Source organism: Pseudorca crassidens, chromosome X (assembly GCF_039906515.1).
Source record: "Pseudorca crassidens isolate mPseCra1 chromosome X, mPseCra1.hap1, whole genome shotgun sequence".
Taxonomy (NCBI): Eukaryota; Metazoa; Chordata; class Mammalia; order Artiodactyla; family Delphinidae; genus Pseudorca; species Pseudorca crassidens.
The window spans coordinates 107,747,841-107,772,366 of record NC_090317.1 but is presented as its reverse complement, the minus strand read 5'-3'; the positions used below and the strand labels follow the sequence as shown (position 1 = coordinate 107,772,366).

Here is a 24,526-nt window from a genome sequence, read left to right as displayed (position 1 = left end):
TTTGTAACAGGCTTTTGTTTTGGTACTCATTTTCTTTTCGAGGATATGAGTGGTGTTCAATGCAACTAAGAACAAATTTGCAGTTTGTTCCTGCACTGCTGAAAAGAAAATTCTTAAAATGACTAACCCCAGTTTGTTGCCAAGTAACCCTTAGCTATGCACTGATAGCAAAAGTAATATAACAGCATTTGCAGCATAATTAGATTTTAATAGCAAGTTTTATTTAAAGAGTGCCTGATCTTATTGCTCATAGGCATGCTTTTCTTTCTTGGATTTCTTTTCTTTTTGGTGGTAATCACGTTTTTAATGACGTGTGATAGACTTTCCTTTTATGAAACAACAGGAAACTGCCATAGGAGCTTTTTAGTAAGCGTTTAGACGTTGTTGAAGCTGCTTAAAATCCTTTTAGGTAGGAGGTTATTATGTGGCAAATAACCGTTTTTATAAAATGATTTCTCCAAAAAAGATGAATTCCCACCAGTGTTATTTGAATGAATGATACCAGTCTAAACAGGAAAAAGTGATGATTATGTAGCCGAGTAAGTTATAGCTGAATAAATGAATAAATGGAAATTTAGGTTTCTGTTTTTTCACTGTAACCAGAATAGAGAAAACAAAATGCTTTTCCTTCAGTCTGCCTTCCAGATGGAGTTCTTGGGAAGGAAGGAAGTATGATATGAAAGGAGGGAGGCAGGGAGAAGAAAAGGAAGAAAAGAAGGAAAGGAAGATAGGAGGGAGGGTAAACAGAAAGCAGGGAAGAAAAAGGAAGAAAGGGGTGGAAGGAGAGAGGCTAATTATCTGTAGGCGTATTTCTTTAAGCAGTCATGTCATTAAATATCACAAGCAGCCTGTAACTTAGTATACAGTATTTATATTACTATATAATATAAACTGTACAGAAGTTAGATTGGATTCAAAGACTATCAGAGGAAACTGTTATCTCCCAGTGCAACCTTATCATTGACAGAGGTCAAGAAAGTTAAAGCAAGTTCAGAAGTTGAATATATCAGTGTTTGACAAATCTACTGTTACTGTCCCGTAAGAAGCTGACCACCAGTGAAATTTAATTCATCGAGAAGAATGCAATTCAGCAATAGTAGAATTGTTTGTTTAATTTATGTTTCCACATTTTATGCAAAAGTGATGTTATTTTTTACAGGATATGGGTGGTTATAAAGTCACTCTAAAGGAATTCTCTAATATTTTATATAATTACTACAAAAATTTAAAAATTTTAGTTCATATATATAAACCTTGGATTTCAATGGAGAATATGCTTTTGAAGGTTCATTTTCTCTTTGGTAACAATTTTAATGGGATTTCTAGAACGCTTCCCCTTATTTTGGTCCACCGTCATAATGAGAGCCTCAAATTTTATGTCATCATCAAGTTCTATATTCAGTAAAGGGTTCTGCTTATGAGAGCCAATGACAGATGTAATCCTCTCTTCTAATCTTAAGAAATCAGTGTTAGGCTTATTCAGATTCTACAGTAAAAGCTTCATGATTGTGAAATACAGTTGAGTCCTAACACAGACCTTTCCGTCTCTCTGTTTCCAAAACCCATCAAAATGTTTTTCCCCAAGTCTTCCCCATATCATCAGAAACCCCAGGAAAAAAATAAGGTGTCTAATAGAAACTACATTAGAAATCACAAATGTTGGAAAGTAGACTACAGAAATGGAAAGCATGTGACTATTAAAATCAAATGACATAGGTTCAGATCTTGGCATCTGTCCTCACTGGCTGTTGGTTTGGGGAGAAGCTTCTAGATTTTTTCATTGTAGCAAATGGGTGATCAAATGAAATAATGTAACTGCACACCCCAAAATAGTGTGTTAATTTTTCTTACACATATGCTTATTTGCAATCTTACATTTATGTTCTTGTGTCTTAAAAGCCTTCAATTTACGCTGAGAGTTCCAGCTTACCTGTCAATTTAATAGTTTGTGAATGAAATTAAGCAAAGTATGCTATGTTAGCTTTTAATGATAAATTGAGATATTACATGGGCTACTTTGTTTTTACTCCCTGGCTAGATCCCTTGAATACTTACTGCCACTTATCAAAAAAAAAAAATGTATATATAATATGTATGTATACATATATATACTTTTTAGACTACCTTCTCTTGGTAAATATGTGTTCAGTGATTGCAAACAACTTTCAAATTAAGTGAAGTATAATAGTACAATATTAGGAAGATTTTGCTGTGAAATAATTATGTAATATTTCATCACCTAAATGTTTTATAATAGGTTCGAATTATTTCTGCAGTTCTGGGTTGCCTCCACTACTCTGCGTTAGATGGTTTATTCTATGTCTTTAGAGAAGAACCTCTTATTTTTTAGTTGTTTGGGTAGGGACAAGAGGCCTTGGTGGTGGTCATCCTCGCTATAAGGGTTTGGAAGGAGGAAGAGGTTACTAATTCTTTATATGGACTCTCACATTAATTCTTCTCATTTTGGCCTCCCGTCTCTCCCTTGTACCCTGTCAGACATACCTGACCTTTCTGTGTGCTAAGCCTACGCAGACTTTCATACACCCTTCATGGCTCTCTCGATTGCTGTGGTCCACTCTACGGTGACCCAGACTACAGCTTCCTCCATCCTATTTCATCAATCCTCATGTTTTCAATAGCTTTCTGTCTACTAGAAAATTAAAGTCTCTTGTCCAATTCGGGCTTGAAATACAGCATTCAGGCTTGAATATGGCATTAGCCTGAAACATGAAACTTTTTTTTTTAGACCATTTTCTCAGTCCTCTGGGAGACCAGAGGAGAAGATGAGTCGGCAGCCAGTGGCTTGGTTTTTCAAACTATAAATCATTGATCAGTAGTAAAATTCTCTAGCCTCTATGCATAATTGGAGGTGACTGAATTGATTTATAAAAACGTGTCTCTTGATTCCTACTATCTTATAAAACTACCCCTCTTTAAATATATGGTTATCATAAGGCAGGGCTTCTCAAGCTCAGCATTATTGATATCTGGCACAGGATAATTATTGTGAGGGGCTTTTATGTGCACTGTAGGATGTTTAAAAGCATCCCTTGTCAAATAGTACGCCCCTCGCCAGTTGTGACAACCGCAGTTGAAAACCACTGTCAGAGAGCCATACCAGTGAGTAATCGTGCAAGATACTATAACATGAAGAAAAAGCCAAGAGGTGTGAATATCTTCTACTTTGAAGTATAAGTAAACCAACCCAATATAATTTGGGAGGACTTTAAAGTACATTACACTATACTATGGAAATGTGATGTCTTACTGTGATATTCCAAGCCAAGCAGAGAATAAAATGTTTTCTGACTTTCAGTAGTAACATGGTGCCTTTTGTGTATTCCACAATTTCCCTTAATAAGCATTTCCAGACAGCCTGGGATTTATTATTTTTGTTTCTTGAGGGCCTTTTATCTAGTAATATAAAAAGAAAAAAATGATATGATAATTTTGCTTACTTTCTCATTACTAGGGAAGAGATAGTTTCCCTCATAGGACATATACTTTTTTGGAATTGACTGTTGTCCCTAGAAGCTAATTGGTGACCTAACTTAGTTCCTTCTTTGCCTGTCAGCAGAAGTGAAAACAGTAGTGGACATGCTCACCTACTTGATTACAGGTATTATATCAATCAGCATTCTTTTCCTAGGGTTCATCATAATTTCTGCAGATAATTATGTATTGTTTCCTTCTTCTCAACACTTTTTTGCTTTAGCTTTGACTACACACAGATTTATTTAAGATGGTTGAAATCAGTCATGCAGTCAGAATTTATCCCCACAGCAGTTGTGCAAAATTCACTGCAGCAGTTGTTTTAAAAATAAGAATTAAAAATATTAAACCACCTTTATTTATTCTGTCTACCTATGCTCTCTTTTGTTTGCCCTTCATATTCTTCTCAGCTCATTAGGTCAGAAACAGGGTGTAGTGGGTGACTGAATGAGTTCTAGAATCGACCATGAGTCTTGGTGCAGCAAGCAGGACTGCAGACAATGGAAGCTGGGAAGCGGGGCTTAAGAGACAACCATAGAAGGTGGCAAGTGAATAGAAAACCTGAGCCCTAACATTAGCTCCATGTTAGTTAACTTTTCCTATGATATTCTTAAGTGATTCAATTTTAAAAACAAGTATTGAATGAATGTAATCTTTTCATTGCTTATGTTACCTGGGAGGTTTATCAAGATAATGGGAAGTGATGAAATATAAATTCCATAATGTCTTTGTTAGTACTTCACAATTAATATTTTTGAATAAGAAAAAACTAAATTATATATGATATTAAATTTGCTGATTGAATATGTGCCACATATCATTGAACCAAGGGAATACTAGACAGTCGTTCTTATTATCTTGACTAAGAGTGCTCCTGATTCTATTAGTCAAAAATAAGTTTGGTGGTATACATATTTTTTTATGAATGTTGTTAAAGCAAAGGATAGTAGAGGTTAGCCAAGGTTTACCTCATGAGAAATGAATATGGCATTAGCCTGAAACGTGAAACTTTTTGTTTAGACCATTTTCTCAGTCCTCTGGGAGACCAGAGGAGAAGATGAGTCGGCAGCCAGTGGCTTGGTTTTTCAAACTATAAATCATTGATCAGTAGTAAAATTCTCTAGCCTCTATGCATAATTGGAGGTGACTGAATTGATTTATAAAAACGTGTCTCTTGATTCGTACTATCTTATAAAACTACCCCTCTTGTACTGTCCCCCGTATCATTAAGTAGCACTGCCCTTCAGGTGTTTGCTCAAGTGCATAACTGGGGATCTCCCTTAATTCCTAGATTTTCATTTACATTCCATATCAAATCCATCAGTAAATTTTGTCAGTTCTACCTACCAAATAGGTATTTAAAGGAAAAAATCCTACCATTTCCAGCAGCAGCACTAATGTATCATCACCATTTGGTGTACTGCTTCAATACCCTCCTTACTGGCCTTCTGCCTCCACACTACTCCGTCCTCCTAGACATGAACACCAAGGTGCCAGAGTGATACTTTTGGCATATAAATGCTACCAGACGCTCTCTCCACAAGTCTCCAGTGCATTCTCATTAGGTTTAGAATAAAACCCAAGTCTTTTCCATGTTCTACAAGGCCGTGCCTGAATTGGCCCATGACTATCTCTGAACTCATTGCCGCTCTTTCCTTTTGTCAAGATAGCTATAATGATCTGTGCCTTCCCTCAAACATGCCAAGTGCACTCCCATTTCATGGCCTTTGCACCTTCCTCTGCCTGCCATCATCTTCCTCTAGGTATTTCCATGGCTGGTTCCCTCCTTTCACAGAGATCTGTTTCAAAGATCTTTAAAGCAAACTTTCCTGGCATTCCTCTAAAATAGCACCTGCGCTAGCTGCTTTGTTTTTTCTTTTTTTATAAATTTATTTATTTATTTACTTTTGGCTGCATTGGGTCTTCGTTGCTGCACGCGGGCTTTCTCTAGTGCTGCAGGGGCTACTCTTCGTTGCGGTGCGTGGGCTTCTCGCTGCAGTGGCTTCTCTTGTTGCGGAGCACGGGATTTGGGGGCATGGGCTTCAGTAGTTGTGGCACATGGGCTCAGTAGTTGCAGCTCGCGGGCTCTAGAGCGCAGGCTCAGTAATTGTAGCGCACAAGCTTAGTTGCTCCGCGGCATGTGGGATCTTCCCGGACCAGGGCTCGAACCCATGTCCCCTGCATTGGCAGGCGGATTCTTAACCATTGCGCCACCAGGGAAGTCCCGGCTGCTATATGTTCTACAGTACTTAGAACTACCTGATATTATGTTATGCATATATTCATTTACATGTATAGTTTCCATCTCCCTCTCTGGAACGCAAGCTCCATGAGAGCAGGAGTTGTGTCTGTCTGGTTCACTGTTATACCCTCTAGTAGCTAGAAAAATTCCTGGCAAAGAGAAGATGTTTTAAAAATATTTGTTGAATGAATGAACATATTTTTTAATTTGCATTGTAAGCTACACTTATCAAACTATATGAATAAAATATTAAGTATCAAAGCTAGTCAAATTAATTTTTTACATACATTTTGATAGATTATATTAAGAGTTACATCCCTGGGAGTATTTGCTTTATCACTTTGACATGACTTCTAGATCAAGGTTATCATTTATATGGTGTTAGTTTGTTCATAAACCGCTTTCCCTGCACTCTCTGCTCAGTTGATTTGCCACTCCTTCCTCTTTGAGGCTTCTGAGGCTCCATGGCTCCATTGGGAGTTACCATAATTGTTTGCAACAGAAAGGAGAAATTTTGCCAATCCCAGTGCATTAGAGATAAGTGAAAAGTTAAGCACCTTTCTTCCCCCAAATGGCTCCACCTAGTATACACTCATATTTTCTCCCATCCGTTCATTTTTTTTCTCCCAAGGAACATGAGGTTTTGTCTACTTGCTATATATCTCATGAGTGCTATGCTCCACTATTAAGAACTAATGTTAAAACACTCCAGACCGGGGCTTCCCTGGTGGCACAGTGGTTGAGAGTCCGCCTGCCGATGCAGGGGACGCGGGTTCATGCACCGGTCCGGGAGGATCCCACATGCCACGGAGTGGCTGGGCCCGTGAGCCATGGCCCTGAGCCTGCGCGTCCGGAGCCTGTGCTCCGCAATGGGAGAGGCCACAACAGTGAGAGGCCCGCATACCGCAAAACAGAACAAAAAAAACATTCCAGACCAAAGAAAGCAGAACTGAAATCCCATTTTGAATCATTGAAGCTCTATGAGTAATTCACATTCCGTTGACTTGCTAGGACAATAGGCAGTTGGTTGTCAAGTCTTATAAGTTAAAAAAAAGTACATGCAGACAGCAAAACAAACCAAAAATCTCCATTGTAAAATGGCGCATGTTGGTGGGATTGCCACAGAGCGTGTTTTATTGTCAGCTGAATAAATCTGTGAGTATTGTTTTGTGACCAGATTTAGCTGGTAGATTTAAATAGGGTCATAAAGAAATTACCTCTGAGTATAGCACTCATTACAATGCATCATATATGCGTTCTCATCTCATACATTCTTATGTATAACTCCATGCCTTATTGGTCATTTTATTTGTAATATAGTACTTATTATTTGCAGGTACTTCATAAAGGCTCTTGAAACTGACTCGTGGAGTTATATTTTAATTATGTATCTAGGTTGTAAGCTCTGTGAGGGTTAAAAGCTGTGTTTTGTTTACCTTTCTTTGAGTCCTTTACAATCCCAGTACCTTGCTTGCATATCTAAAAATCTTCAAAATGCTTTTGTTGAATTGTGTTTTTGAAGGATGGACCAGTTCTCCTGCTATGGAAACTAATGTAGGAAATATTAATGATTCTTAAATTCGGAACTTAAATGCCTTTTGAACCCTTATCTAAATATCCAGTTCATTATTTTACAAACAATATTTTTTTTTCTTCTCAGGCTACAAAGAATGCTAAATGCTATTGTCCCAAACTTCGATGGATATCATTAGTACAGATGTATCTTCCATCTAATATATCCAGGCATTTAATCTGTTATCCTATTTAATCCTCACACCAAGCCATAGGGGAAAATGTCACATTTTTTATATAAGGAGACTGAGACTCATAGAGTTTAAATAACTTCTCCAACTTGCCAAACCAACCAGGTCTAACTTCTGTCAGAATTTATTAGACCCATGTCTCCCTGAAAAATATGTGTATTATCTTTCTTACCTTACCATAATGCTTCTAAGAAACAAAGCAGAGAAGGCACTACTTAAAATACATTTTGAAAAGTATCTATGATTTTGAAAGAACAGATTTTGTGGTAGGACAACTTTAAGTATCCAAGAAATATTAATTATTCTCAAGAGTATTTGAGGGACTAAACTTAAATTTTAGAGGGGTGTCAAAACAAAGATACACTCATCCTAAATATCTCATATTTCTCTTCTCTTTAAGAACATTAGAAAAATTCGAGAATACTGGCCTCATTGCCCTGGTCTCTTGTCACTTTTGCTTTGGAAAATTGGATCCTCTTTTTCACTATTCCATAACCCAAGTGTACATGGCATGGGGAAAAAAGAGAGAGACTTCATCTCTTCATAATTATTTAGGGAACGTTAACATAGGAATTATTCCTATACACAACTTTGTGTATACCGCCTTCCAGATGTTTCTCTAACTAGCAGCTGGTAAGCAAAACAAACGTCCTTTAAATTGTTCCTTCTACTCTGAAGAACGGTTTTGTCGATCGGGACATATTAATAACTCTGTAAAAGATTTTTATTTTAAAATAGAAATAAAGATTTTTAATTTCAAAATAAAAACACTTTTAAAATAACTATGTTATCTTTAATGTTGTCAGTGGGATATTCTGAAGAATAAAATGAGAGCTTGAAAATATTTTTGTTGGTGGATTCATAGAAATATTTCAATGCATAGGTAGCCAGAGAAACAGCTCTACTATAATTGTGTATTTTTTTTTGTAGACAAAATGTGATTAGGATTTAAAATCAGCCTGTGCTTCATGTCACTACTGTCAGACTTGCTTTATTTTTTCAATGATTTCAGCTTAGTGAGTGTGTGTGTGTGTGTGTGTGTGTGTGTGTGTGTGTGTGTGAATGAGAGAGAGAGAGAGAAGGAAAGAAAGGGTCCCAAAAGGAAAGATGTTTTCTTGACAATAAAATGTTAGTTGGTCTAGTCATGGTCTAATGCTTATTACTTTGCTTTTTATTGTAACTAATTTGTTTGAGTTCCTTCCAGTCGTACTTTTGCCCATGCAGAAAATGAAGAGGGCTTTGTGTTTGTGTGTTCATTTTGTTTGGTCATTACCATTCCTGCATTTGTTTGCCAGTTCTGTCTTCTGTCAATTCGATTCAACTGATATTTGTTAAACACCATAAAGTGTCAGAAACATTCAAATAATGGATAATTCAGCAAATGTCTTTTCTTTGTGGCAGCACAATTGTTTGCCCTCAAATGACTGGACCTATGTCTTAGCTTTAATGGTCACCCCATTTCACAGTCATGTGTCAAATCTGTAGTCAGCTCTTGTGTTCTCTGACAGTTTCAGTTCACTTTTATCAAAGACAAGTGAATCATACAAGAAACATGCCTCAACAATATCCCTCTAGAGCATAATATCAGAACTTAGAGATGACAGATTGCATAGTACAAGCGCTCTGCTGTAGGTTATAGTCACTTATTTGTATGTTTTTGCTCTCCTAACAGATTGCTCACACCTTGAGGGGAATCATTGCACAGGACTAGTAGTTGCTTGACAGAACTGGGAGGCAAAGATCTAGCAAGGACTCTAGCTTGAATTTGCTCTTTTACCTTTGGCAAACCAGTTGTGCTTTTTACACCTCGGATCTTTGACCTCTAACACAAGGGAGTTGAATTATAGATTTGTCTGGGTATATTCCCAGGAGTGGGGTTGCTGGGTCATATGGTAACTCTATTTTTAGTTTTCTTAGGAACCTCCATACTGTGTTCCACAGTGGCTATACCAACTTACATGTACAAAACAGAAACAGACTCATAGACAGAGAACAGACCTGTGGTTGCCAAGGGGGAGTGGGGAGGGAGAGGGGTGGACTGGGAGTTTGGGGCTGGTAGATGCAAACTATTACATTTAGAATGGGTAAACAACAATGTCCTACTGTAAAGCACAGGAACTATGCTCAATATCCTATAATAAACCATAATGGAATAGAATATAAAAAAAGAGTGTATATATGTTTATAACTGAGTCACTTTGTACATCAGAGACTGGCACAACATTGTAAATCAACTATACTTCAATTAAAAAAAGAAAAAAATGTAAAAAAAAAAGTAAAAAATTAAGTAAATAAAACAAGAGGGTTGAATCAGCCCAGAATTGTTCACTATTGCCATTATTTTTTAACTTCTGATTACTGTAAGATGTAAAGGCAGAAACCAAAGATATTCCAAAGCCACTATCACGATACCTAGCACATTATAGTGTCCAGTATACATCAGTTGAGTTGAATTGGATTTGGGGGGTTAAAATCTTGGACGGAATACTGATGTATAAGTAAAAGCAGAGCTACTTATATCAAGAGAGGGGTAGGCAGTACAACAAGGTATGGAGTCAAGGCCCTCAGTCCACCCCTTATCTGTATCTGCATGTCACCTGCCCAGAGGGGCGCTGTAGAAACCATAGGGCTTTAGGGAACACAATTTAAAAATCAAAGAATTTAATAAGCTTATAATTTTTTTCTGGCTTGAACACTCTGATTCCTCTGTTAACTTGGACTTGTCCCATGAGGATAATATAGAAAGATCTTAAGGATGTAACATTATGCCATGGGGTGGGTGGTGTGTTGGGGTGGAGGACCACACAACCATTTTATATTTCTGAACAAATGTCCTATCTATGGATTTTATTATCTTTCTCTACAGATATTTTCTTTTATTATAAATTAGTGTGAGATGTGTTTGAACAGGGAACATTTTTCTCAGCTGCTTTCTATAACTGTTGAATTGTCTGCTTGTGACTCTATAATCACAAGCTTTTATAAATGGAGTTAATTTACTGAAGAAACAGGTTATTTTGATGCCATATTGCTTTTGAAGTTACCTGAAATCATTTGATAACCAGAGCCTAGGAAATGTGGCTCTTTGACCTATTAATGGTGAACTGCTTTGCCAACATTTAGTGACTAACCTACTTATTTAGCTATTAGGAGAATAAAAATCTGTTAAGATCATTTTAGGCAAGACATACAAGTATTTGAGGTTAATCAGAGTGATGTCAAATCTTTGAGAAGAATTTCAAAGTGATTTATCTCATCTTATTACCCCAACTTTCCTTTCCCCTTCCTTCCCATCCCTGTGTTAAATATTAATGAAGATGAATGAATAATGCATTCAGTTAGTTATGAACAAAACCTACTGATCCTATGTGAGGTTGGTCTTCCAAACAAGGACTCTTAAAACTCATTCCTGTTTTTCGGAGCTGGGATGCATCATCCGTTTGCACTGACTGTGTTTTCTGTTAAGGAGAGATAGAGGTGAGCTTCCGAAGCAGATTGCATTCTTGAATCCTCTGGTGATGAGGATTTGTGGCCACAACTCCGGGCATAGCTGTCTAGATCAGCCTTCTGGTTGTCAACCAAACTGGCGTGTCCTCCTGGCAAGGAAGGAAGCCCGCAAAGCAAAATCATTTAATTTTTCAATCAATTTCAGCAACCCTTAATTGATCATTTCTGTACTTCTCACAGAGTGGAAGTTGCAGTGACAGATTTCACAGGGACCTGGGCATTTCAGTCAGAGAGGGTGAGGAGGGAGTCTTTAATGAAGGATCACTGACTATTTGTCTAAAGTCCAGATAGTCTAGTTAGCTAGGAATGAAGTATGCAATGGGAAACCTATCTTCAAGATGCTTAATAGCCAACTCTTAGATCTGTACACTGATCATTGATAAATTGATAAGTGCACAGAGCAGTAATGTGTAGAAGCTAAAAATCAAAGACGGTATATCATGCAAATTAGCAATAAGTACTATAAAATGTCATGGATAATAGTAATAAGGGGTTCTGACTAAATGAAAAGTATTACTTAAAATATAACTTGGTGACTACTTTTATGCATGTTTGAATATGCTGCTTGTATTTGTAGTAATGTAATGCCACATTGCTGCCTCATTTATAGGAGATGTATGTGAGAAATACTTAATCTAATTACTAAATTATGGGTTTTGAGGCAATGTGATCCAGGGTAGGGAAACTAGGAATGGGATTAAGAAGAAAGAGGCAATATTATGCCCCCCCAAAAAATCATTGAAATGCACGATACAGATATCATGTGTATCTTTAATTAACACAGAGAAAAGGTAGGGTACCCTTTAAAAAGGAAAGCAAGGTGAAAATTGAAAATATTTGGTGAAGTACAATCATACGTTTTTAAGGACTGACCAATCCTGATTCTGTACTGCAACAGTCTCATGTGACTGCCAGTTTGGTAGTGTTATATTTCACTCATGTATAATCTAATAGCTTTTCAACTCGCCTGAAGGTACTACCTGCAATATGTAAGTCATTACTTGGTAGAATGCTTTGACACACTACTCAGAGAATGAAAACTACTTGGGAAAATAAACTGTGTTCTATCCTTCAGTTTATTCAGCATAACTATAAGTCTGTATTATTATTGTTTTTCAGCCCCTCTGACTGATAAACCACCCAAGCTTCTGTATCCTATGGAAAGTAAACTGACAATTCAGGAGACCCAGCTGGGTGAGTAATTCCTTAATTCTAGTTAGTACACTTTTCTCGTTACATTCTGACTATTAATAAGCCTAGATTGTAACCTGGTGTAATACTCTGAGCTAAGCCCATGTTTATTTAAAGGGAGCAAAATTAGAAAATACCAGCAAATATGGTGTATTCCATCCCCCTGGTGCGTGCATTAGGACCAAGCTGGACATATGGATGTAAAAACTTATGTGTTAGTTAGATGGTTGTTGAAAAATTAGATGGACTGAAGGGTTTGCTGATGGTATTATTTTGTCATTTTATAAGGCTTGAATTGTTGGGTTATTTAAATTTATTTTACTTATTTATTTATTTTTGGCTGTGTTGGATCTTCATTGCTGTGCGCGGACTATCTCTCATTGCGGCTAGCGGGGGCTACTCTTCGTTGCAGTGTGCAGGCCTCTCATTGCGGTGGCTTCTGTTGTTGCAGAGCACGGGCTCTAGGTGCGTGGGCTTCAGTAGTTGTGGCATGTGGGCTCAGTAGTTGTGGCTCGCGGGCTGTAGAGCGCAGACTCAGTAGTTGTGGCGCACGGGCTTAGTTGCTCCGTGGCATGTGAGATCTTCCCCAACCGGGGCTTGAACCCATGTCCCCTGCATTGGCAGGTGGATTCTTAACCACTGTGCCACCGGGGAAGCACTTGAATTGGTTTTAAAACAGGCAGTGTGGAACTGTTTGACTTATAGTACTTATTATAATACCCAATAATATGTTAAAATACAATTTTTTAAAATTGGGGGAAAGGGTAGAGATTCATTAAAGTAAATGACACTGTTACAGTTAAAAATCATTTTTATCCAGCCAAATATAATGGACCCTGTGATAGTTAAGTTATGGATAATATAGTCATAAAATGTGAGTGAGTGGCTTTTGGTTAAAGAACTGAAACGTAAGAATATGTACAGAATATTCTGCCTTGGTAAAAATATCTAGTCCACAAATAAGAATTTTAACATATTTATCTTAGAGTTAAGTCTAGAATTTCTTAGTCTGATTTATCTATCTATATTTAGTTATACCAAATTATGGGAAATTTCCCCTCTTGTTTTATAAATATATACAGCACATTCAATTATATTTTTTATTTGAAATATGATATGCATGTATGTATATATCATAAACTTTAGCAGAAAATTAGTTGTTTTCAGTGGTTTGATATAAAAGGTTATCAAAAGTATAATTTAAACCATATATTCATGTTTGTTAAGGAATTTTTTCTTACATTAACCATTTGAAAGTAGAAATGCATTTAATGAATACAACTAAAAAAAATTCATAGTCCATCCCTTATGTTATCAATGTTATTGTCACTGGGGAGAGTTTAAATCAAAATTGTAAATCTGTCTTCAAAATGAAGATTACAGATCTGATAATCTTTACTAATAGCACATCCACAGTTATAGTGCAAAAAGATAAGATGATGGTTTTAGAGACTATAAAATTATTGTAGTCAACAGATTTCCAGCATTGGAAATATTCACTCACTTTGAGGCATGAACATATGTAATTTTTATACAAGTCAGGGTTTTAATGTTTCTTTGATGATAAACCTAAGGCTTTGGATTAATTCCATATACATGCAAGTAGTTTTATAATTGTCATTATTTTGAGATGGGAGACCAGAAGCAGCACTAAAGCCATGCTGTATATGAAAGAAACGTATTAAAATTGTATCGCGCTCTTTACTCATGCTGTGGTATATTGAGATATATTAGATGTTATTGCTACTTTGAAAAGAAATTTTGAAATATAAATTTTCCTAAGCGGCCATTCTCATACAGACCTTTCAATAACTCCTAGGAAGATATATTTCTAAGAAGTTATGCAAAACTATAAATATCTTGGACCAAGAGGGACTGGTTTATTGTCCCAGTTATCTGTAATGAGCATAGCCAAAATGATATTAATTGTATCTCTTTACTTGAAAAAATGATTCAAAGAATTTTACAATAGATGGTTGCCCATTGGGTTTCCTTATATTGTCCCTGAATTTGGAATAAATCAAATTGTTCTGTCTTCTAAAATGTTTTACAAAATGGAATAAATAATTTGTAAAGCTTTCCTTTTTTCAAAAATTACTTTTTCTTGAACAAAAATTATAAAAACAAATCAAATTGAAAATATGAACATTTCTTATGCAAATTGGAAGGTTTGGCTGTATATTTGTTTGAAGAAAGATGGGCATGTCTTGATAACAATCAAAATGCTCCAGAAAATACTCTAATTAACTCCTTTATTGTCACTGCCGAAAGGAACACCTTTTAAACACCAAGTAAACCATAGACATCAACCTGGGACTTGTATTGTTTTAAACAACTTTCGTTTTATTTTCTAACTCCACTTCTCAGTGTGATACATCATTTACTAGTTTGAGAGATTTAACCTTAATCCATGAATTTTTGAGCAACAGTTGATTTGAAATAACTACCTTTTAGTGTTGCTACTTTAATAGTATTGGGGTAGGTGAACAGCTGATCACAAAGGATAAGTGAAAATAGGAAATAATGTTAAGGACCAAAAAAAAGGAAAGACTCGAGATGCCTAAAATATGTTTGTTTTCTACAATATGTACTTTGATTTTTCACCTCCTTTGGGATTTAATTTTTGCCCTTTCCAGATTTGAAAAAGCTATTAATTTCAACAGGCTCAAAATGTGTTGTCAAATCCTAAGGAAGGGAACGGAGTGAAGAGTCATGGGCGGGGGAGTAAGGAGGGTGGCCAGGACCAGTGATAGGGAACCTGTAAGTGGTGCCTACTCTCATGAGATGGTGAAAATCTCCAACAGAGTTTCATTGATCAAGAGCTTGGGGGTCTGACTCAACCTTGGCCTAAATTGAGGGTTAACCTCAGAGGTTAATAAAACTACTATGTGAGTTAATTATAAGAACAATCATTAGAAATTACACAAAGCTGAGTTAATACATGGCTGGTGACCTAACATGAACATCTTGGCTAAGTTAAACACATATCCATTCACCTGTCCTTGGTAACTAAATCCATCAAATCTCCAGTTTGTGTATGAATATATAAAACATATTAATAATGAATTAGATAAAATCATGAAATGCATAGATTTGTTTTCATCTCCAAATTCTCCTTTCTCTGCCATTTGCTAGCCATGCCTACCTTTCCCTTTCCACATCCCTTTGTGTCTTCCTTTTCTTACAATTCTTTCATCTTCTCAAAACTGGAAAGATTCTGATAGTGATAATTTAAACTGTTTCAGTATAGAAAGCAAAAGGCACCAAAAATCAAAGTACTTAGGAAAAAAATAGTATAATAGTAACTAAATTCATATTAACCATGTAAATTGGTGGTTTTGAATTTCAGTCAATATGGGGTTATAGCCTAGTATTTTCATTTTAAGTGGCATCTATATGTTATTTCTAAATGTGAAAAAAAACCAAAAACAACTCTGTCCCTTTTAAATAACTTTCAGGCATCAGCGAATATGTGGACAGAACTTTCTTGGGCAAAAGGCCCAGAAATCACACTGTGCAATTCTGAAGGTCAATCCAGGGGGTGAGCCTGACTTAGTCTTTTCAGGTGGTTGTAGTCAAGGGAATCAAAAGACAGACACCAGTGTCTTGCTGAACTTGAGCCCTGAGGATGTCAATCAGATATATGGCCTTCTTATGGCTAGGAGCCCATTTTCAGAAACTTCTAGTACAGAGGATGTTATATTCATCATTACCAGACTTTCAAAGAGTAGAAATTCATTCCACCCTTGTCCTAGTAAGACACATTATACTTTACAACGTAGAATTTACTGAAAATTATCATTAATTACTCATTTAGATATGGGTATTTCTTTATTTAAATTTTGCTTTTTGCTTTAAAAATAACTTTATAGGTTAGTTTTACAGGTTAATTACAGGTAGACCTTTGGGGGAAATACAGAAAAGAATCTTGTTTCTTATACTTTATGTTGTAGAAACATTCTGCTCCTATTAAATATTCTGAGAAAATACTCCTTTAATGGCTGCATGACATCCATGTGAATGTCCTATAATTTCACGTATATTGCTGGAAATTTGGATTTTTCCAAATTTCATTATCATAAATAATGATGCAGTTGTCTTTAATCATACATTTTCTCTTGACCTATTTCAACAGGACAGATTGCTAAAAGGAAATGGGTAAAAGGAAATAATTTCATCAAAGTTTCTTGCTACATAGTTTCAGAATTCTTATCAGAGTAATACAGACTCTCACTAGAAGTATGTAGTGAGTTTAATAACTTTTAATTTTTTTGATACAATGCATAAAATGATACATCTTTGTAACATAGAGCTCTTGAAGGAAAACTCACTTTCCTCGGGTATCAGAATCACTTCTTCCTTCCCCCCTTAGCTCCTTCTCTTCATTCATTGAATATGAGTGTGGCCTCTCTTTTTCAGGATTATCCTCATTTGGAGGGTTTCGAATAAATCTAATCCATATTGTTGAAGAAATATAGAAACCTAATCAAATGTCTGCAGTCTCTATCCATTTTTTTTCTCTTGCTTATCCTAATGCTCAACTGAAAACTTCCTCTAGAGCCTGTGTTTCTTAATATAAGTACACAGGAATTTTGTGATGTGCTCTGGGCATAGGGAATGTCAATAAATACTAATTGACAATAAGGTATACATGCCACAAAGGACACACATCTCCAAATTTTCTGTAAGAAAAAAGTAATGAGACTGAACTGAATAAGCTGTTCAACAGTGCTTTTGTTTTTCTTTAATATCCACTTTCTTTTGTTAAGTTTGTTAAAAAGAAAACACATGTATCTGAGTTACAAGGATTCACCAGATGTTAACATCTCAGGGAAAGTGGTTGATGACAGTATTGAAACCTCAAATTTTTAAACATCTGTCCTCGTAAAGGACACACTACACATGTAACTTTATCCAACTTAATTACAGGCTAATTAAAATGTCACACTAGAACTTAACTAACACATCTTGCCCTGTTACACCATATTATAGTTTGCAGAATTTTAAGTTTCAAGCAGACTGAGGGAAAAATGTCTATATAATAGATCCTGATTGATAATTTAATAGGAAAACTTTTTGCCATGAAAATTTTATGTTTAATTTACTGTGTTGCTAAAGTAATTAGTTATGGAAATATATTCTACTTCAATCCTTTATATGTTCTGGAACTGTATATATGCATACATATATACATATAGTGCATGGAATGTGTTGTATTACAAATATACTAGTTGAGTTTTTAATCCAAGGAAAGTATATAGGGAATTATTTTATGGAGTGAAAAACAGCCCTCTAACATTTACTATCTAGTTCTATATTTTCATAGCTGTTATTTTCTTGAAACAGAACACATCCTTTCTGAATAGTTACTTAATTAGGAGGTCTGTTTGTTTCCTTTCTGGAGTAGGGAAGTACTTTATGTCAGTATCCTAGAAACAAAACAATTCAGGTGTTGAATTTGATACCTAATTCTGAAAATGACATACAATATTGATGATGCTAAAGAATACTTTGTTGCTGAGTTATGCAAGTGATGCAAATATGACCTTCCTTCCCAGAGGTAAGGAAGTCAGGATTGACTGTTTGGGTTTTTCCAGCCACAATTGCTCTTCTGGTTGTCATCAGCAAATGTAATGCTGTTGACTTTGGTTTTACTGCTCCATGTGGAAGATACAAAACATATTTTCACTGACAAACTCATATGAAAAACCATAAAACTTCTCTTTCACTCTGGATAAAAACATTTGTATCCAAGTCTTGATTTTAGATGACAAATGATGTACTCGTTGCCCACTTAAGAAAGACATGCAGATCAGCATAGTTCTACTGCCCAAAATAAAGCTTGCTAGACATAAATTAGAGCTTCTGGGCAAATAGACATCATAATTAAAGCATGTAAAGGCAAATACAGACTGGTGTTATAATTATTTAAACTGATGACATTCAGGTGTACTCAGTCCAAATTTATTGTGCCAGGATGAATGAAAGTAATAACTCTTGACAGCTGTTGTATTTTACTTTTGAAACCAAAAACACCTTAAGAATTGTGATTCTAACCTGAAGAGGAATATTTTGATATTAGTATTTATTTAACATTTCATATCCTTAAACAAAAGATGAATCAAGTAATGAAAGCTAGTATTCATATTCTTAGATCATTATATGGCCTAGCTTATATGATATGAATCTCACAGATTCTCAAAATCAGTCTTTCCTTATGCTAGAGAGGAAGATTAGGTTGGGGGAAAATGCAGCTTTGCATGTTTGCTTTAAAAATTACTAGGTAAAAACTCACAGATATAGAGAACAAACTAGTGGTTACCAGTGTGGGGAGTGGGGGGAGGGGCAATATAGGGAAGGGAGAGTGGGAGGTGCTGCAAACTGTTGGGTGTAAGACAGGCTCAAGGGTGTATTGTACAACACGGGGACTATATAGCCAACGTTTTGGAATAACTGTAAGTGGAAAGTACCGTTTAAAAATTGTATAAAAATTTTCTTAAAAAAGGTAAAGAATGGCTAAGTAGCAATGATGAGAACAAACATACACTATTTTTTTAAATAACTTTTACTATTTTTAATGTTAAGTAGCTTATTGCAATTACCCCTCAATCCAGAAAAAAAATCAAAACAAATATTAAAAAAATTGCTAGCTAAGCAGAAGTCAGACTTCCTTTTTAAGTGTTACATGCTCGAGGCCTAGTGCTAGGACAGGCTTGAAACCCAAAGAAAGATGGAGATGAAGGTTACAGCGGCTCCTATGGGCCATTGATTTCTGAACGTTTGGAAGCCAGCTGAAGCACTTGTATTTAAAAACTAGAATAGAGAAAATGTGAGTCTGCTGGTTCTTACTTTGGAAAAGGGCCAAAAGAGAGAAAAGAAAGGAAGAAAGAAAAAGTGCAAGAAAGAGTGTTGTCACAAAACCAGAGTCTTTTGAAATTCCCAACTCCTGGTGTAGTTCTGGTCTAGTTTGTTGGACACTAACATGAATCATGCAGATTGCTCTTTTGCTACAGCACTGAGAGTACAGTTTTGTTTGTCTGTGGCCAACTAAGAAACTAGATATGTAACTCTTCACAAGTCAAATTCTTCTCTTTAAACTGATGAGAAAACACAGATCAAAAATGGCTACATGTTTTTATATCACAAAATTTTCAAAAACAAACATCATCATCATCAACATCATCATTTTTCTTCTTCATTATTATTATGATTATTATTATTTTACTATTTTGGTTACTTACAATAAAGAGGCAGCATATAGCAGAGGTTCCAAATTCAGGTCATTCTGTCAGACAGACCTAGGTGACAATCCAGCTCTACCACTTAGCTCTGCTGTAACAGCCGTCATTTTCCTAGTCAATAAAAAAGACACCATGATAATACGTAGCTCTGTAGAGTTACTATGGGTATTTAATGAGATAATGCATGTAAAGATTAGTACATTCCCTGTATATATTAGGTAGTCAATATGTGCTTGCTGCTGTTAGTTGAGATATTTCAATGCTACACATATATGTATATATGGTGTAGGTATAAATATATAGAGATGTATAGAGAGGGAGAGAAAGAGGAGAGAGATAATGCTGTATATACAAGATTTCTGAGCTACATTTTGAATGTCAATGATTGTTTGATCATGTTTATGTTCTTATTAGAATGTAAGTCTGCTATTGTACAGGATGGATAATATTTTAGACAATTTCCATCTTCCATCTAAGAACAAAATATGAATACTAAATTTTTCTACTTAAATGAGACTTTATCTTAAAGAAATTATTGATTTTAGATTACTTAATTGTTCAACAAATCTATCCAAATGCATACAGTAAGTACTTAGTCATAGCAGAAGAAAATGATACCCATCCTTTAAAAAATGACCATGTAATGGACACTATGCCGCACGAATTTGTTAATAACCATCAAGAAGAAAGACTGAAAAAATTACTTTTTCAACTAAAGAACTTCAGATATAGTATTTCTTAAGACAAGGTACATGAGAATAATTTTACAAAGCAAAGCATCAAACCATTATGCCTGTCAAGTTCCTCCAGAAGGTTTTGGCAATAGCCTTATTCATTTTATAGAAAAATACTGCTTTTCCTCTGACAAGTACTATTATCTTGAAAGTACAGAGCTTGAAAATACAAAGCTTTCTGAGCTGTTCTTAATGATTGAAGTTTACTGCATAGAAAAATGCAGTGAGTATCCTATGTTAACAAGAACTTCTGAATTTGCAAAGTAAATGCCAATTTATCAGAAATAAACCTATCAAAGGACATAATGGTGTAGAATATTAAAAGAGGTTTCAGAATAAGAATATGTACCACATGACTGATGTTCATTAAAATAGAAACTATAAAAAGACCCACATCATTTAAAATTTGAATATAAAGAGAGATGTTCATCCATAAATTTCCTCTTGAATTTTGGCTAAATAACTGAGCATTCCTAAATTATATGCAGACTCTTCATGAAAAATAACTCATGCTTGAATATGATTATAAAAATAGGATACCAGTATTTTATGGTCTAACGTTAACACACTTAGCATTCCAGTCATACTTTACCAACTTAGTATGTTCCTACAGATTTATGGGTAAATTGAATCATCATAATTTCAGAGAAGTGTTCCCTTCATTTTTGATTGATCTTTAATTGGTAGTGGCTTAACATGTCAGTTTTAAGAGGCTCTGACCCCCAGTTCTTTTAAGCAGCTAATGATCAGTGAAAGATTTATATGCACAAGGGAAGTACTCTATTTAAAGAAACTCTGTGGTGAGTAATTTTATATAAGAATCTTTTTTGTAACTGAATAATCACCCCTATAACTCTTCTCTGTGTTAGTGAAGATTTTTACATTTTCATAAGATGTGGTTCATTGATATAAAACTGGCAAGTGGTATTTCTAACTAACCCAGATAAAGGATCATCCACCTATCAGCAATATGGCTTCCTCTTTATCAGTGGAAACTGGTGTCCCCATTGTGACTTTTTGCCTCCTCTGAGGAAATATTAAATTTAATTCACCAGCCTCAGATCAACAGAAATTCATTTTAATTTAATTCTCAAAAATTGATGTGGTAGGGTAGATTCTTTGAGTAACCAGACTATCTCATGTTCATTTATGACTAAACAGTTTATTTTCATAAGAGGTACATTTTGAAGGCCATCGTACAATCTTATCTGCCTTGATTTTATTGAAATGTATCCAATAGAATGACTGTCCGTGGTGTCATTTGTTTTTCCATAGCTATAACTGTTGTTATTTCCAATTTTAAAGAGAGCATTTTGTATTTTGATTCTTCTGGAATTTATATGGACCTTTTCATTACATCATTTTGTTGATTACTTCCTTTTTTCTTAATGTATTCCTATGCATTTAATAATGTTTAACTTTTTAATATGAAAGCATATACAATGAAATTTGATCTGTTACTTCATGAATGCTTAAACGTTCACATTTTAAGATATGCCTAAATGTATGCTCCAAAACATGCCAGATAAGGGACTTCTCTGCTGGTGCAGTGGTTAAGAATCAGCCTGCCAATGCAGGGGACACGGGTTCGAGCCCTGGTCCGGGAAGATCCCACATGCCTCGGAGCAACTAAGCCCGTGTGCCATAACTACTGAGCCTGCATGCTGCAACTACTGAGCCCACGTGCAGCAACTACTGAAGCCCACGGCGCCTAGAGCCTGTGCTCTGCAACAAGAAAAGCCACGGCAATGAGAAGCCCATGCACCGCGACAAAGAGTAGCCCCCACTCACCGCAACTAGGGAAAACCCACGCGCAGCAACAAAGACCCAAAGCAGCTAAAAATTAATTAACTGATTATTATTATTATTTTTTTAAAACATGCCAGATAAGCCCAATGCATACAGTATCCAGAAGGTTTTAAAACCTGCGCCTCACAGCAAACTCTCAAGAAGAGGCCTCCTTTGCAATTCACCACACACAAGCCCAATGTTACTTTCTCAGAGACACTAAGGATTTTTTAAAATTTTGTAGTTAAGATATGTAAATTTTAATTATAGCATATATTATCCAATTGAATAATTAAGAAAAATAAAAGTAAAAAGCTTGATAAAGAGTTCTTAATTTTCCAGTGGTCTGAAGATATCTCCCACTTCCACTTCTGGTCCACAGTGAGCATGAGAGAAAGATTTCAAGTTGCTGAGGCATCCAGGAAAGTCAGTACTTCCCTCTCCCCTCCCACTACCCCGCAAACTTACAGGCAGGCTACAGGCTTTCTCACTCTTGGAGAATTTTTGTTTCCAGTTTAATAAAAGCAGGATACTTACCTCAGACTTGCCTGACAAAGAATTGTGTTTATAGAAACTTGGCACCTCTTTGAGTAGGAAGAGAGCAAAGGAAAGTGCATTGCTTTTCTGGAAAAATTAAATTAAATTCATCCTGTCACATCAAGCTATCCTTAGAGATAGGATACTTACAACATGACTTGTTCTAGGAAACATTTGCAAGGCATTTTCATATGTTGTCTCATTTCGTCTTTTCAACAGTCTGTGATGTTTGTATTGTGCTTCCATTTTACAGATTGTGACCGAAGCTTACGTGCTATATACTTCTTGAAACATTTCTATACACTAGCGTATTGATTATTGTTTCTTTCTTCACTCCTTTGTTAAATTCTAATTGTAAATAAATGCTCTCTTAAATCCATGACCCTTCTGCAATATTTAGAATGATCTCATCTTATCCTTATGGACTACAATATTTAGAATGGTCTCATCCTATAGACTGCTTCATTTTATTTTATCCCACTGTTAACAGATTCTGTGTCTCATCAAATAGCACATCTAGTAATAATGCAATTGAATATGAACTTGTCCTTGAAATGTTTCTCAGGGTTTTTTTTTTCTCTATTCATTTGCATGTCTCCTCCATCTGCTTCAGTTCATCTTTGCCTCCTATTTTCTCATTCCCATTTTTTTGTACTTCTGCTCTCTCAAGTACATTTTAACAGACACTTTTCTTCCTCTACTGATCTTCAAGCATGAAATTTCTTTTCAAGGCACTTAAGAAAATGGGAGTACTTAGAACATTCATGAACAGAATGTCCCGTGAGCTGTAAAAGTTAATGTGAAAAAAGCAGAAGAGTCAGTTAGTTCATCAGTTTTTACTCTTTAGAAACAGCAAGTTATAGTCCTTTCTTAAACAGCAAGCAGAAAGCAAGTGTTCTCATTTCACTTCTTAAAATAGACAAAGTAAAACTAATAATTGACTTGTCAGTTTACTGTGACTATTAATTCCCTGTGCCCAGAGTTGGTTTTTGTAAATTTAGGATTCACATTTTCTTTCCGAATATAATTATCTGACTCTACATAGATAAGTAATTTAAAGACTACTGATTGTTTGAGCATTTAAAGTTAAAAACTATGTAGACATTGGTAAATTATCCGTTTAGAAAACCTGTAACAATTGGATTAAAATTAATGTTAACCCAGAAGTTAAATTGGACTTATGATATTTTTATGACATTTACAGTGCATCTTGCACATGGCTTGTAAATATACGTTAACTTTAAAAAACTTGGTAAGATTTTTATAGAAATGGAGATTCTTTTATAATGTAAATGCATGCTGCATTAACATAACAAAGTAATTTGCAATTTCTCCTATGGGCTGACATTTACTAGGTCAAGGCCCCACAAACAATGGTATCAAAAAACCTCCACCCATTGTAAAAATGCTTTTATGAATGAAAGTAGCATAGTAACTAAGTTAACACTCTGTTTTAAACTTCAGTGACTAAAAGGACCTAAGCATTAATTTATTTTATTTTCACAACAGCAGAATATTGAAAACAAGATGGAAGTTGTCTTTATTCTAGCGTATGAGAACAGTTTCTCAATGGGGAAATAAGACTAAGATTCTCAAAGGTTGTTGAAATAATGATAAATTCTCTTAAATGCAGATGAGCATTTTATGTTCAGTTTAGTAATTTGGAACACACGTATTTTAATTATTTTAATATTATAGGTTAACATTTTCACTTTTAATTTACATTTCTTCCTCTAAATAAAGAGGTCCTTGGCATCATGGTACACTGACACAAACCAATGGGCCTGTCTTGCCCCTGACTAATTAAGTGAGAATCTCAGTGACCTGAAGATCTTCATCGCCAGATGAACTGTCTATAGCAATGATTTTTAATGCGGAATGAATGACATAAATACCTGTAGAGCTTTTACAAAACACATGCGCCTGGTTTTCTAGCTCTCCTGCCTCCCCTGTACTTGAAAATTTAACTTATTAGATCTGAAATGGAGGCTGAGAATCACTGTTCTCTGTCCTGTTGGGACTTTTAAGTTC

At 35.5% G+C, this 24,526-nt stretch overlaps 1 protein-coding gene across 1 annotated transcript in view; it reads left to right on the top strand.

The window, feature by feature from the left end:
• Nucleotides 1–24,526, top strand: part of IL1RAPL1 (interleukin 1 receptor accessory protein like 1) — a 1,336,730-nt gene that overhangs the window by 1,016,845 nt on the left and 295,359 nt on the right. The window contains exon 6 of the mRNA XM_067722926.1: nucleotides 12,124–12,198. Within this exon, the coding sequence (XP_067579027.1) occupies nucleotides 12,124–12,198 (75 nt within the window). The remainder of the gene's footprint in view (nucleotides 1–12,123; nucleotides 12,199–24,526) is intronic.